The following is a 16,076-nucleotide window of genomic DNA, read 5'->3' on the forward strand; positions in this document are numbered from 1 at the left end:
AGCGGGAAAAAAAGAGAATAGAAAAAAGAAAATATAAAAGAAAGAAAAGAAAAAAAGAAAAAAAAGAAAGGAAAAGGAAAAGAAAAAATGAAAAGAAAATTAAAAAAATAAAAGAAGAAAGAAAAGAAGAAAAGAAAAAAAATAAAAGAAGAAAAGAAAAGAAAAGAAAAGAAAAAAGAAAAGAAAAGAAAAGAAAAAAGAAAAGAAAAGAAAAAAAGAAAAGAAAAGAGAAAAAAGAAAAGGGAGAAAAGGAAAAGAGGAAAAGAAAAAAGGAAAAGACTGGTAACTAGATGTTTCAAGTATGTGAAAAAAAATTCTTGTAAAAAAATCAGTGCAACAAAAGCCATTCTTTGATACCACTGCACAGTAAATGAACTTGTGTCCTGAAAGCAAACCGCAGCCGGTTTCATCAGCCACCCCAATCGTATCAAATTATGAAACTCCTCCTGACACAAAGCCTCAGAAATCTGCTGCGCACGAACATGGACTGGCCTGTCACTGCTTGTATGAGCTGATGTCAAGATGTTTCAGTATTTACTTACCAGTGGTGTGATTTATTTTTTTTTCCAAGCCACTTTAAACTCTCCAGCTAATTTGAGCGATTCTGTATAGCAGTAAAAGGTGTAACACCTGAAGAAAATAATCTGTTCATTAAAACCAGTTAAGGTCAATGACTGTGAATCTGTAAATCCAAAAGAAAATGATTTGTGGAACTGCATGTCTTGCTTCCGGATCAGTAAATTAATTTCTTGACAATGTAGCTAAAATGTGGGCAGAAAATATTGCATTACTTTTTTTTTTTTCTTTCTATCATCAGGCATACCTACAGGTGCTTTATTAAAATGACATTGGGTGGCTTTTTTAAAAAAAAAAAAGCTACCTGTTGTTTAGGTTCAGACCATATATCTCTTTTCTTGCTGTGCATTTGCATTTTAATTCACTGTTTAATATCAAGCAATGAAGCAAGATAAGTGCAGGTTAGTTTTTCCCAGGCCTGCTTTCGCTTCACCCCAGTTCTCTCACAGCTAGCACTGTGCTCAGCTAAAGCTTCTTGGTAATGGTCATTTTAAAACAGAAATAAAGAAAGGGGGTAGTAACTCAAATTAGAGCTGCAGTTCCAGAGTAATATTAAGCGATCTAACATGACTCCTGCTAGTACTGTTATATTATATCAGCTCCTGCCAACTCTTGTTTCATGGCTACTGGTGAGAGGATGCTCCTGTCCTTGCCCTCTCTGTAAAGAGGACACCGCGCTCCCGCCAACACTGCTACAGGTAGGGGCTCACTAGTACTCACATCCAATGTCTTAGACAGCAGCAGCGTTTCAGCCTTGAACCTCTGCCTGGAAACTACTTAACTTCATCTTAAAAAAAAAAAAAAAGTAAAAGACAAAAAAAAATAAAAACCACCTTTAAACATATTGTCAATCACATGGGAAATGTTCAATGGAATATCTGCATACTAATTACCTCTAATCGACAATATGTATTTTCTGTAGTTTACTATAGAGTTTTATTTCATCAGTAACATACAATGAAAAAGAAACTCATTTAAACCAGTCTGACCCTTAGGCATTTAGTTTGCTGATGATAGATTTGAACTTTTAATAGGATTAAAAAAAAAAAAGAAAAAGATTATATGGGGAAAGTCTTGTTAAAAATAAGTATTTCCAACAAAATGTAATATAAAATCATTTTAAAAGCTCATAGGAGAATAATTTATTGTTGAAGTTTTTAACAAGATATTGACAAAAATTTGTTGGTTTGTTTCCATTTTCTTTTCATGAAACTGTGATTTTTTTTTTTTCAACTTCTGAACGCGATCACGTCCCCAGCAAGGGCGAGCTAAAGCTGTGCGGTTATGAGTTGTATTTAAAACAAACATTTTTCTTAAAAGCTGTATAAAAGATGTATGTTTATGAGATCAATTTTTAAGAGTGGAGGCTTCACACCAGTGAAGGGAGTTTGGTAAATGGTTCGATATTTTTTAAACTTGCATGTAAAGCTAAAAACAAAATGTGTTGAGTGCTTACCAATTCAGGCTTCCGACTTCAAGCTATCGGAAGTTTGGCAGTAGTCTCACAATGATTTGTTTCAGTATACTCTTTTAATTTGTTTTGCTTTGGGGCATTTTTGGGGTTCTTTTTCTTTTTTTTTTCTTTCCTTCTTTTTTTTTTTTGTTTTTTGTTTTTTGTTTTGTAATTTAAGTTCCTATTTTTGGTCGTTGAAACTGCACTTCAGTGAGCAGAAAAATTGCCAAGCAAACTAATGGCTGTAAAAGCATAAACTGCATGTGTGGGCATCAATTACTGAGCCTCATTTTAATGAGGTGTTGTACAAAGAGTTTTAATACATTTTGTAAATAAAACTGTAAAGAAAAAAAAAAAAAAAAAGAGCCTGCTGATCTTTTCACTGAAGGAGAGAAAGTTCCTACCTCCTGATGGCCCTTCAGCCAGGCAAGCCTGGCGCTCTCTGTTCAAGATGCCCCACAGGTATTTCGTTTGGGGCCAAACAGTACCTCAGGCCCTGGAGGTGCCACTGATTCTTCACCTGCAACACTGAAACGAGGATGCTGCTGAGAAATGCATATTTCTGGTTTGGTACCCTGCGAACAACTAATTTATTTTTTTTTCTTGATGAGGGAAGCTGGTTGATTTTGGTCAGGCCCAAAGGGCACCCTGTGGGGAGGGGGGAAGGGGCAGGGGAGAGTCCTTGGGGCTGCAGCCAGGCTGGGAGATGCTACACCCTGCCCCTGGAGTGGGCAGCAGTGTAGACAGATAAATTCCTCAAATGTTGACTATACAGATGTATTCTCTTGCAGTTTTCACATTTTCGTCAGTGCTTTAAAAAAAAAAGAAAAACAAACCACAAAACCACAAACCTTCACCCAACATTGCAGCTAATCTCAACTCTTAATTTACTGAGTTTACCTCACTGACTGTTTTTTCCAAGTCACCACAAACTATGAACCATAAGAAGTAATCTTGGTATTAAACAGTTGGTGTGCACCCAAATCACACCCAAGCAGGGGCAGACCCCTGGAGGACCCCTGGCACAACCAGACTGGTGGCCCCATCAGTAACCAGGTCCCACTGGGCTCCCTCTGGGGCACCCATGGATGATGCTGCCCTGTGAGTGCCCAGTGCAGGCTGAGGGCTGAGCTGGAGCAGCACAAAACTTCACTCAGATGGCCGGGGATGTAACGATCATCTGAAAAAGAAAAATCCAACCATGAAGGTCCTAGGCCGGTGCTGCTGCCGCAGAGCCAGCGGGCATGGGGCCTGAGAGAATACTTTGGTACCTGCTGGCTAAATCACCCCCTGAAACCCAACCAGGCGAGCTGTGTGGGGTGCACCCGTGGCAGTGCCACCAGCTGTGGGGAAAAACATGCGTGGCAATTGGTACCTTGCCCAGGCCAGCACGGAGCTGCCAGAGCCACTGGTGCTCGTTGTACGTGGGCACAGCGGTGGGACACGGGGACCAAGCCTACCTGCATGTCTTCAGCCAAGTGTTTAGCAACAGCAAAATAAGCTCAGGAATAAGCAAGGGCTAAGTATGAGCAACAGGCAGAAATTATTTGACCCTAAATCATCCCACAAGGCTGAAGGTTTCAGGCTATTTTGGGAGTTAGAAGTGTGCTCTCCTCTCAGGGACATGCCCCTCCCTCATCTTGGCCTTGGGGGAGCCCACACTGAAATGAGCCTATTTGTATGGAAAGTGGCCACACAATAAATGCAGGGAGGCACTAAAAAAAAAAAATAAAAAAATTGTTCTGTCCTTTAGCCTTCATTTCATGCTAAACATCCAGGCCAACACGGGCAGTGTTGCGTTTTTGTAAGGAGTGGTCTTAACCTGCAGCCGCGTGCTGGCCACAGGGGTGAGCGATGCTCAAGTGGGGATTAATTTGTCTGCTGAGCCCCAGCACTGAGCTGGGATGGGGTGAGTGAAACAGCAATGCCAGATTGACAGCCAAGCCTGGCCCTGCTTGAGCAGCTGCCCAGCCGGGGGCGCAGGAGCACCAGAGGCTAGCAAAATAGGTGTTAAGTTTTGCTAATAAATATGCATCAGGCAGGAAAAGGCAATTAAGGCTGGGACTGCCTGGCTGGGAGAAGGACAGGGACAGGGTGGGGGACACTCCCCCGCAGGGTCACGGACATGAGGATGAGGCACAGGAGCAGGTCATGCCAAACCCAGGCCAGGCTTGGGGCTAGGCGTACCCCAGAGCCTCCCTGGGCTGTAGGGGCCCAGTTGAGCCAAAACCTGGCCTTTCCACCATATACTGCGGTGAAGGCAGCAGGGCTCATGCAACAGCCTTGGAACACAGTGCTCTAACACACCGCAGAGGGACTCTGCCTCTAGCTTTGGGGGAAAATAAGGAAAAAATTCAAATTCATCTAGTTTCCAGAGCCAGCAGTAGGAACAAAAGAACCTCAACAGTGTTCAAATTCAGACCTAAAAGAACCCAATCCGATAGCAGGTTCTCCTCACAGCAAAGATCTAACAACAAAATAAAATAAAAAATAATTAAAAATTTAACAGAATCTCCACTGTATTATTATGGCATAGTTTTCATTCCAAGGTTTTGTGCAAAGCACTGCAACAATTTTTTTAAAAATAAATAATTATTATTTATGGTTATTAAAATAATAATATGTCATGGTTATTAAAATTAAATTACAAAATGTCTTTGGTGCTCATATTCGTCATCTCAGTCTGGAAAATTGACTCTGGTTTGCAAGCAGCAATACATAAACAAGCTCTGGATTATGATAGCTTTATTCAATTAAACTAAAGGACTTAAATATAGAGATAATATTTCCATGGATATCATAAATTTCAATGTAATATTAACTCAGAACATAATACATCTAAAACCGGTACCAGGAGGACGGTGCCCACAGCAGCAGCAGCGCTCACACCCCAACACGCCGCTGAGCTGCGCTGGGTATCCCGGTGACACCGGGGCTGCAGGAGAGGCCCAGGCTGGCGTCACGCCATGGGCTAACACTGACCAGGGCAGGGCAGCCCAGGAGCCCACCACCACGGCGGGACCCCCATCCTGTGCAGTGCCCTGTGGGGAGGCAGGCTTGGCCACAACCCCCACCTCACCAACACTCCAGCCCTGCTCTGGCTTTTTTGTCTTTTATTTCATCAGTCAGCAATAGGGGAATTACTGAGACTGGTTTGTAACGTGGCAGCACCGCTGCAACAGCAGCAACAAAAGTGCCTCCCAGGTTCCCCTGGGTGCGGGCACGGGCAGCAGCAGCCACCCCGCGAGGCAAGGAGCAGCTGGACACCGGGCTGGTACCCAGAGAGGGGTCGGAGCAAAGGAGCTGCCGTACACACCTTGCAGCCAGCCTAGCAGCACACCCTCTGCCATCCCAGCGAGCAGGAGTTCCCCTCCTGGCTGAGACAGCTGGCTGGCAGCGCCTGCATCGCCGGGGTCGCTGGCTGCCGTGGCACTGGCAGACTGATGTGCTGGTGGCGGTGCCTCCGCGGGCTGACAGGAAAGGCAGGATAATGAAACCTTCCTGCACACACCAAGTATTTATTTATTGCAGTTTCTAACATTGAAGCGTTAGCCTTAAATTATTTATGACAGTTATGGCATTTTAGCCTGACAGGACATCTTACAGAAGAGCAAGAGGACGAGATCCCTCTCCACAGCACCTTGTAATCAGAAGAGCGGGAGGGGGCAGGAGCAGGGAAGGCACCATGAGAGCAATGGAGCACGGGGTGGGGGAGAGCCAAGCCGAGGAAGAGCAGGGGCTTTCCAGAAACACATTATTTCCATCTGGTGAAGAGGCTGTGACATCTCCAAGCAAGCAGGCAGAACTGACACCTAAAGGTGAACTCAGAGCCAATTTGTAGCAGCAGACAAGGATCGAAACCAGGATGAGCAGTGGCACCTGGCCTGCCCCAGCAGACAGATACAGGGGATTCTCCCATCATCTTTCTTGCTTGATTCTAGTTTGAGGCTGTGTGAAAGATGCAGTGAGGAGCTGAAGGCAGAAACAGAAAACAAGCTAAAGCCAAAGGGAGACAGCTCTGAGGAAGGGCTGGGAACCACGGCAGGTGATTACAGAACTGCCCTCTAAGAGCAGGGACCTGCATAGGCACCGCAGGGCCGAGGAATGGGGCTGAGCTGGTGACTGGGCCACAAAGGGTTAACAGAGGTCCACACAAGCACCCCTGGCCTTGATGGCAAGAGAGGGTAAGGGACATAAAGCCTATAAAAAATGCACAACACAAACCACAGCCATGATGCTGGTAATGACTGGTGCTTTAGATAATGTTTAGCATATAAATAAAGTAATTGACCAATTAATGAGCGCATGGCAGATGCTTGATATGCTGTAATGAGTAGGGGAATGTATGATATAACACAAGAAATGGATTAAAGGGATATAAAAGCAGAGCTGTGCCTGTGTGGGAGAGCAGGAGGTGCCTGTGCCCCGGCCGTGAGCTGCTGCATGGTGGGCTGGGGGTCAAGGCAACAAGTGGCGGAGGGGGACAAGGGTTTGGTCGCCGCTGCAGAGACAGAGCAGGGCACAGGGACACTGAGGGCAAGGAGATAATGCCAGAAAGCCAAGGGGCCGCGTTGGGTAGGGCTTCTGGGAGTCCATTTCTCCGGTGTAAAAATCCCCCCTTTTGGCCCTGAAGAGCCCAGCAGCGTGTTTGTGTTTAGCCGTATGACTGTGGCGATGAGTTTAACGGTGCCCATCTCCATAGAGCACAGGAAAAGGCTCTGTAAGGCTCGGAGGCTTTAGCTGCAGGTCACAGTCCCCGCACGCTGCCGTTGTTCGGAGCAACACTGACATGCAGCGGCTGCTCGGGCTGGGAAGCGCCGATGTCCCCCGCCCCTCCTAACCCCCTGTGTGTCCCAGCCAGCCCAGTGCCCCCCCAGCCGGAGCCCAGCATGTCCCCCACGGGCAGAGCCCCCAGGAAAGGCGGGTCACAGCCAGCCCCCCCCTTCTAGCTCAACAGCACCCTGCTTCAGCACCCCTGAAACGCACGCCCTTGGACCAGCTCCTCCCCAGCCTTGCTGCCCTGACAGCTTTCACTGCAGCGCCGGCGTTTTCAGAAAGGGAGAGGTGTTTGCTCTGTGTTCGGGGAGCAGATTTTAATATCATTTGAAGCTTTTCAACAAATATTGAATTTGAATTCCAAATACGGGCTGAGCAGGCTAATTACCAAAAACCTACAAAATTAATGTAAGAGCCACAGTTTGATCTAAGGCAAATAAATATAAATGGTATTTATTTAATATTCCCCTGCCCTTTAAACAAGGGAAGTTTGCCATATTTGGGCAAAATAGCTGATTATAAAATAACTGAAGCTGTGACCTATCACAGATGCTGCAGATTACACAGAGGAATTAGAATATCACATCAGACAGCCACACCAGAAACAGGGCTTAATTAATGGGTATTTCAATTACTAGTACTTTTCAATTAATGGGTATTTCAATAATTTCACCCAGCCGGCCCTGTGTGTTGTTCCCCACAACCCTCTCAAATTTAGTTTGATGGGGTTGATGAGCATGCCCGTGGCCCTCACAGCCATGCCAGGCCAGCTCTGGAAACATAATCCCCTTCTTTCCGTGCTTTCCCCGGCCTCCAGGACTCACAGGCTCCCCTATTTCCACTCAAGATCTCTGGCCTTCCCCCTACCCTGAACTCCCATCACCAAACACCCCTAAACACTTACTGATGTCTCCACACACAGCTGAGTCCCTGCAGAGACCCACACAGGAAAGAAGGACCAGTTTTCTTTGGAAAGTTTTCTTGGGGGAAGAAAACCCTCCCAGAGGCATGAACATGACAAAAGACTGTTCCTATGGCTCCCTCAGGAAATCAGGACTTAGCAGAGCTCTACCCAGGGACCCCAGGGTGGCCTCTGTCTTTGCCCAGGTTAACCCCCCCAGTGCAGCAGCCCTGCGCCCCGCTGCTGCAGCCCCGGGCAGCTGCTGTGCCCACCGCCAGCCAGAGCTCATTCCCACTCCAGGAAATCCCAAGGACTAGAGTGACTTTGATGGAAGTATTTCATTTTAGACTGCCTTAATGAGTTAATTAAAACGCCTGAGTATTTAGCTTGGTTAGTCTCCTTTTTAGTAATTCTCCTTCACCTCTAATTAGCTGGGTAAACTCTTACCTGATTCCCTTCCAATTTGTCTGTGTCTTTCTTGCACTACAGGACAAGGGTTTGTAATCTTCTGTAATTCATCCAGAAATAACCTCCAATTAATAAGGATAAAGCTAATCAGAAAAGTTTTACTGATTGAGTCTATAAATACTGAATATTAAGGAATTGTAGTGGTTTCAAACACTCAAGATGACACACCTCTGTCCCAAATCCCAGATTACTAAAGACACAAACAGAACTTCAGAAAGCACGCGGGATGCTTTTTGTTCAAGTTCCCTTTCTCTGGACTATATTTTTTAAAAAAATAACAACAAACTAAAACCCCACAATATTTAAAAGACAAGCCTCTGTGTTTAATAGTACTAATACCTGATAAAAAACATTAGTTTTTTATCATTAGTCAGCAAATATACTATTACCTATAGGTTTGCTTTTGTTAATGTTGAATCCATGCAAAAAATCTATTTCTAAAGACTCCTGGGAATAAATCAAATTAATTTGCTTTGCAGCCAGTACCTGTAGGCCAAGATCATCTTCTGCAATTAAAAACCTGTCAAGTTACAACTCCTTACAAGACAGTAATTTTAGGCAGACACGTGCTTCATCTCCTCTCAGTCTCATCACCTACTTTAGTGTCAACAGTAGCACACTCAGGCACGGCAGTAGCTCAGATCCCCATCACCTCTGAAAACACCCAGGTTCATCACTTCAGGCACGGACAATGGCATGTTAAACATTTTTGTAAACAGAGAAACAAAATTCTCAAAGGAGAAAAAAAAAAAAAGCTGTATTGCAGTCTTTGTGTTGTCAGCATAAAATTTTCCCCATTGTTTGTCACATATTTTATGAATCATCAGGTAAAAGTAATTCATGATGAAGTTTTATTAGGCTCAATGCTGTTGAAACTCTATGAGTTTAGCATAGAACGTACCTTACACATTTTACTACTTTAAAATAGCCATTATAGGCAAATTCTAAACAAAGATTCACAGAGACACCAACTCTTGAGCCAAACCACAGCCTGCCTCAGCTTGATCTGCTACTTATGTACAGACTCCTGTCTGTCACCAAAGAGTTCCCCGACAAATGACTCTCAGAAACACAAGCTCCTCATGTATGATTTTTTTCGGACATGGGGGAGAGCAGGACAGATGTGACACTATATAGAGCAAACCAGTGTTGTTTAAACACAGCATACATCAATTAACTTACCATTTAAAATAGGATTTAAGTTTTTAACACCACCTTTATTTCCTTGTGTGCTTTTAAAAGTTTTCATAAACAGAATATTGACCATTTAAATCCATTATGCATATTTCTCAGAAAAATCATTAAAAATTAGTTTATTCTGACAGAGTTATATTTTATACACTTCCCCATGAGCAAGCGCCATTCCTAAGCCTATTCAATAAGGACTGATCTCCTCATGTAAACTTGATTTGTACCAATTTCACTCACAAGCATCAGTGAACCTCTTTCTGTGAAGACACAGCCAACAGAAAGCGTTTATTGGAATCACTGCTGCTACAACCGCAGCGCTTAGCGGAGGTAAGCGGAGTTAAGGCAACGGACCAATATGGCACACTGATGGTAGCAATCCTGACCACTGCAGGCCAACAGGCAGAATTAATTTTCTGTTTGTCAATCTGAAAGTGTAACCTTGAAAAAACATGATCATCCTTTACTGTTAGAGATCATAAAAAATGAGAACACACTAATTTTTATGTAATAATTCCAGTGTTATAGGGACTGGTAGTTGTACCTACAAGAAATCTACCTTGGTTATCAAGATCACCTCTTTGCAGCACTTAAATCTTTCAAGCTACTTAGATCCCACACCTCCTCCAAGAAACTGGTCCTTAATTTGCATGACTTCATCTTTTAAGATCATTATTGAAATTAAAGGCACCATGACTAGCTTTGTATTTGCTGTGCCTTTTAGAAGTAAGAGGAAAACCTCACACCAGTCTTTGGGCAGCAGCTGTGACAGCTCTTATGGCAAGCCGTGTGAGAACCAAGGACGTGAGGTTTCACAGTTCTGCTAATATTTCAGTCTTAATATTGTGAAACACCTCTGACTGGCATCCAATCCTCTCCTCCACACCCCAACAGTTTTATTGCATTGATTTTGAATAGAAAGCAGATGCTTACAAAATGGATGAAAAGCTGAATTTGAACTTAAAGAGGAGAGAAGATATAATAAACACAAAGGTTGAAAACGGTCTACTTGGTGCAGTCAGATATTACAATTCAACTGATAGGTAAATGGCACCAGAAGTTTTCTCTCCCCCTCCAGGTGACCACTTCTTCTACCCCACCTGCTGACTGCAGAGGCAAAGATGACTCAGCTGGGGTTTGCAGAAAGCTGCCTGTCCCACAGGGCTCCAGTCAAACAAAGGAGCAAACACACTCCAAGTTTCAATCAGTCCTGCAGAGAAAGAACTGATGGTAGAGAAAGAACACAAGTGATGCTCCAGCTCCAAAACTTAACACAAATCTAGTTGTAACTGCAGCTCCTGCTTTTTGGTGAATACATACTCATTGGGTGTTTAAACTGCTGTACCCAGGCCAAAAAAGTTCAACTTCCAGTTATACCTTTTTAAATTACCAGTGAACAAAGTCTCTAGACAAGACATTGGAATCTCTCCTTTTTTCCAAAGAACACAAAGAGGTTGTCTTTCACAACTCACATTTTCTAGTTTAAACAAACTAGTGATCATTTTTACTGAAGGAAATTCACACCTTGGCAGGGAGCAGGGCTAGAAATTGATCATGAATGTGACTTTCAGGCCTTGATGATTCCTTCCTCAGGTGAACATCTAGGACAGCAGCTTCAAAGTGACCTACCATGCTCTGTTGGCAGTGAGGCCGTCCCTTTTTTGTCAGGCATTAAACTAAACTTAGACATTTTCAAGACACTAAGTCAGTTTAATTTGACTAAATTAGGAAATGGAAAAAAAAGTGCCATAGATTTTAAGCAGCTTTGGATGAGGGACAGATGCCTCAAGATGTAAACTTGACCGAGTGGAGGAAGACAAACTCTTTCTTGAAACCACTGGAGAAGTGTAACCCATCTGTCACACCACAGTAAGCACCACACTACGTAACTAACCCTCTGCTGCTGACCAGCAGGCAGGTGCGGAGGGCTCAAGCAAAGACAGAAAACACCCTCCCACAATTCCAACGAATATAAAATTTTCTTAACAATACATAAAGCAATAAAGTGACCACACAGAGAATGATTTACGACCCATTGAGAAAACTATTGTTTATTTAGAAAAAAGGTTACACTGGTAGAATTCAGCAGATAAAAAAATTTTTTTTGTTTTTTTTAAAAATGTCATTGTGAAACTTTCCAGACTAAAGTTCAGCAATACAAAGCTCCTGTAGCTGTAATTGAAACTTAATTTAGTTCAGTTTTGAAGAGAGCATTTCCGATCAATCTAAAAACAACAAGACGAACAAAAGGCGTGGCAAGGGACAGCTGAGCACAGGTTTAGGTTGGGCTGGAAGGGACAGGGTTCATTCTTTTGTTTCTTTCAACAAGTCAACGTTGTACACAATATACAAATAATCCCTAAGCATTGCATGAAAACAGTGCTCCCACTTGACTTTTTTTAGTCACTGATATTAAAAACAGGCCAAGTAATAAATAAAAACTGAGTTTAAATGAGGTAAATCCAAAAAGGTTCAAATAACTGTTTATTTGTGGTTTTCAAACATCTAAAAGAATGCATTTCAGATTGAAAGAATTACTAAACTCAGGCAGTATTTTTGACAACCTAAAGTGGAACTCTGTACACATGAAACCTCATTTGCACTATGGCAACTGTTTGTTTGCAGCACATTGTGCTAAAATATGGAATAGGTAACACTTTCAGCCAGGTACTGAAAATAAATGTGTAAGAAACTAAGCAACAAGTTAAAATACAGTAATGTACAACTCAATTAAATCCTCAGCATGGGGAAATAAAGCAGAGAACTGAATAATTTAAAGGAGATGCAGATGGGTCCTCTTCATTCACAAGTTTCTGTGCAATCTATACTCTGGAAAATACATTTCTGGTCACAGCTGGATATCTTCCCATTCCAATCTCACCTGCAAAGAAGGCATACGTAGTTGGAATTAGATGTTGTTTAAATGAATACTGATCTCACAACTTAGCATTTTATTCCACTCACCATTCAAAGAATGAGGGGGAAAATAAAGCTATTTTCATCAGTCATTCATTCCCTATCTTGTTTAATCCACAGCAAGAATCATATTAATGTGAGTACTGCAATGTAAGTAGTGAAACACTAATTTAAAGATACAAATATAAGGGACATGTAGTTACTTGTGAAGGTAGAAACTTTTAGAAGTACAACCCCCTCAAAATGTTACTATCTCTAAATTAGGTAAGAAATAAATGCAGTCAACCAGACATCATCCATTAGGAAGAACGTTATAAACAATTTAACAAACAGGAGCACAGGATTAGATCCCACAACTGTGTCGCTATGAAAGGATTTTTTTCATACTTCACTATGCAAATGATGGGTTGTTGCCAGTATTCTAGGCCAGGTGCTCCAGTTTAGCCCATTACATAGCTGGATGTGAATTTGACTGTGGAACTGACATTTACCGCAGTCATGAAAACACAGGTGGGCTTTTTTCATTGATGACAATCCTCACTTTATACTGAATTGCTGGTCAAGATGTAACTTCACATATTGTGTTATTGAAGAAGCTGCAAGTTCTCAGTAGTGAACTTCATCTACCAAGATTGCCTTTTTTACCAAAAGTAACATTTTAAAAAAAATAGGAAAAAACCTGGGATCCATCCATCGTAATCAGATAATAATGGCTATGAAGGACAATGAGTCAAAAAAATTCCATTAAATTATTTCTAAAGAATGCTCATTCCAACTTCAGTTTGGAAGTTAATAGAAGCATCTTCTATTATCTCAAGAAGATAAAAATAAATAGTACAAGGCAGCAATAACCTGAACTCCTATCCTTTTTTCTACCAACACCCTCCAAAGAGCACATAGTATCAGCACAAACCTTGTTACCCAAAACCCCTCCACATATTTTCCCTCAGGCACAGTGGCTGAACAACCAATGTCACCAAATGAAACTTGAGACCCTTCTTCCAATAATTCCCCCTTTGCTCTTTGGGGCCACAACCCACATATGGACACTTTTTTCAGAAAACACTTCCGGATAATCAGATTCCAGAAATCAAATTTTGGTTTTTGTTTGCTTTGTTCGACCCTCATCAAAACACTCCTCTAAGTGTTACGTACCATCCTGTAAACCTTAGGCCTCTTGGAAAAGATTTCCCCACAGCAAAGCATTTACACTCTCAAATTTGGTGCCTCTAACAGAAGCAAGCAGAACAATTTGGGACTATGTCATGGTCTTCCTCGGTACCTTAAAGTACAGCCACTACAAGGAGCAATGTTAAGTTGAGAATCCACAGCCAATACATCTCTCCAGTAAGTTTTGCTATATAGTATCACCGTAAGCACTCTCAAACATGATATAATTGAATTTCAAAACCAATGAGGTTGGAAGGGACCTCTGAAGACTGTCCAGTCCAACATCCTTACTCAAAAAGCAGAATTAACTAGGACAGGTTGCTCAGGGCTGTGGCCTGCCAAGTCAGGTTTTGAATACCCTAAGGATGGCAGTTCTGCCACCTCTCTGGGCAAACTCTTATAGTACTCTCACCATAAAAAGATTTTCCCCCATCTTTAAATGGAATTCACAATAAGTAGTGTTTGTGAAAGGTAGCATCACTTTCTACATGAAAGTCTACATTTGTGAAAACAAGACAAATTTTGAGCCTTTTCAATCCTTCTTCAAAATCTGAGACAAAGGACTTGTGCATTTAAAAACGCTGTCTTCCCCTTTTCTGTAGCAGTAGCAGTTTGTCTGATAAAGAGGAAAACTGACTGCCTTATATGTTGCTCAGTAGTCAGAACAGTATTACTCTAGAACAGCAAATAATCTCAGTGAGAAATGTGTGACTGAATAAAAAAATTGTTTCTACTTCATTTCTGCTTGTTCCCTTTGAGTGTTCACAGAATCTACAAAGTTTTAACAAACAATTCATCAAGTCTAAACAAAGAATATACATAAGAATTATAAAGCATTTGGACAATTTGTAAAAAGACAGTGAAGCCATATTCTTTGGTATTTGTTGAATACTATCAGTTGTTTTCATATTTACCCAACATACACACGTTTAAAAATGTAAAATTTTCCACTGCTTTTTGTAGAAAGTCTGGCAGCGGGATGTAACTCAAGTTGGGTAGGTCAGGTTAACTAATTTAAGTTCACTGAGACACTTTTCTTCCCAAATAACTGAAAATGAAACATTCTATAAGTCTTAAAAAGGCTAGCTGCAGAAGAGAAAAAACCCCACCCTCGTACTCCTAAAACTAAATTTAAGCCTCCACATATTTGAATAGGTCTGAAAAAAAAAATTCAGAACACCGTCAGCTTCAAAGAACAATTTATTATTCTAAAAGCTTCAATCTGAATACGGGTTACTCAAAATACTCTGGAGTTCCTTTTCTTTTGCAAATAGTCAATGTCTTCATGCTAAAGTTTTCTTTGGCTTCTTCCTTCTCAAATCTGATCAGATAAAAGATTAAACAGAGATAATGAACTGACTTACTACACTATATAGCAGTTTAGTTTAAAAGCTAGTGCTCTTGTTAAAGAAGAGAATATAAAACTTGGGTTTCCAATATATTAGGCAAGATATTCTTAGTTAACAAGTCAGTCATCAGTCTTGATAATCATCAGGACTACATGGATTCACCTTTGGCAACCTTTCTTGGAAAAAGTGCCAAACATACAACTACACCAAACACTGCTGACCCTCTGCCCCCTTTTTATTTTTTGCAAAAAAAAACTGAGCATCTATACAATAAGCTGATGATGGGCAAAATTTTTTTCCACTTGGATAGAGTTAAAAAAATCCCAACAAAAACAACCACCCCCAAAACAACAGAAGAACACTCAAAACCCCACCCTGGGTAATTTCAGCCCTTTCACACTCAAGCCATTTTGTTTGTATATCCTTTACAAGTCAAAAGGAGCCACAGGAAAGTCAAACAAGAGTAAATCATAAAAAAATTTTACCTTGACTGGAATAATCTTCATTATCTGTGCTTGTCTGAAGATTTATGAGTAGATTCAATGTTAAAGAAAAAAAATAAATTACTACATATAATAAAAGGTATCTCCTTTTCTGTATTTTTCTGAAAGGTTAATGAGTAAAAGGATATTGTTTCTTTTCTTCTTTCCCTCCAGTACCATCTCGTTTTTCTTTCTTTTCTGCTTTTTCTTTATCATGTCTTGATTCCTTTAAAAAATACACATATGGGAAATAGTTTATTATAGTATAATTTGTACAGTCTGATTAGAAGGATTATACATATTTAAAGTTGTAACTGGCCACAGCTAAAAAAAAAAAAAATCATCACTCTGATGGTAAAAAGATTCTGTGATTTCTGAGTTTATTCCACCTCTTTTACAGTTCTATGATAACCGCTATTATAAAAGAGTTACAACTAGCAAGTATTATTTGGTGTTTTACAAGTATGACTACAACGTACTTACTGGTTTTCACAAAAAAAAAGCTGCGCTGACACATGCACTTGAATACAAGCAGACTAACTGATACGTAAATTAACCCTGCTTTCACATACTTGCTCACCAAACCAGTCTACAAATACTCTAGGTTATTCAAAACCTAAAGTATAAGGTCTGAATTCTCCTGGCTACTGCCAAAACTATTCCTCCAATTTATCCTGCCAGGAGTGACTGCTGAAATATTTGGAGCCTCAAGTTACTAGAATTTCCAGAAGCATTTTCCTACAAATTCACAGCATATCTGTTTAATTTAGGCCATAAAGCAGCAATAAAATTTAGGA

The 16,076-nt window shown here is 41.3% G+C and overlaps 1 protein-coding gene across 1 annotated transcript in view; it reads right to left on the reverse strand.

Moving 5' to 3' along the window:
• Positions 1 to 11,386: 11,386 nt before the first annotated feature.
• Positions 11,387 to 16,076, reverse strand: part of THOC2 (THO complex 2) — a gene marked incomplete at its 5' end in the record, with an annotated part of 46,720 nt that continues 42,030 nt past the window's right edge. The window contains 3 exons of the mRNA XM_026848766.1: positions 11,387 to 12,243; positions 15,283 to 15,330; positions 15,429 to 15,505. Of these exons, the coding sequence (XP_026704567.1) occupies positions 15,303 to 15,330; positions 15,429 to 15,505 (105 nt within the window). The remainder of the gene's footprint in view (positions 12,244 to 15,282; positions 15,331 to 15,428; positions 15,506 to 16,076) is intronic.

Source organism: Athene cunicularia (genome assembly GCF_003259725.1).
Source record: "Athene cunicularia isolate RWA chromosome 4 unlocalized genomic scaffold, athCun1 chr4_part3, whole genome shotgun sequence".
In the NCBI taxonomy this organism is placed as follows: Eukaryota; Metazoa; Chordata; class Aves; order Strigiformes; family Strigidae; genus Athene; species Athene cunicularia.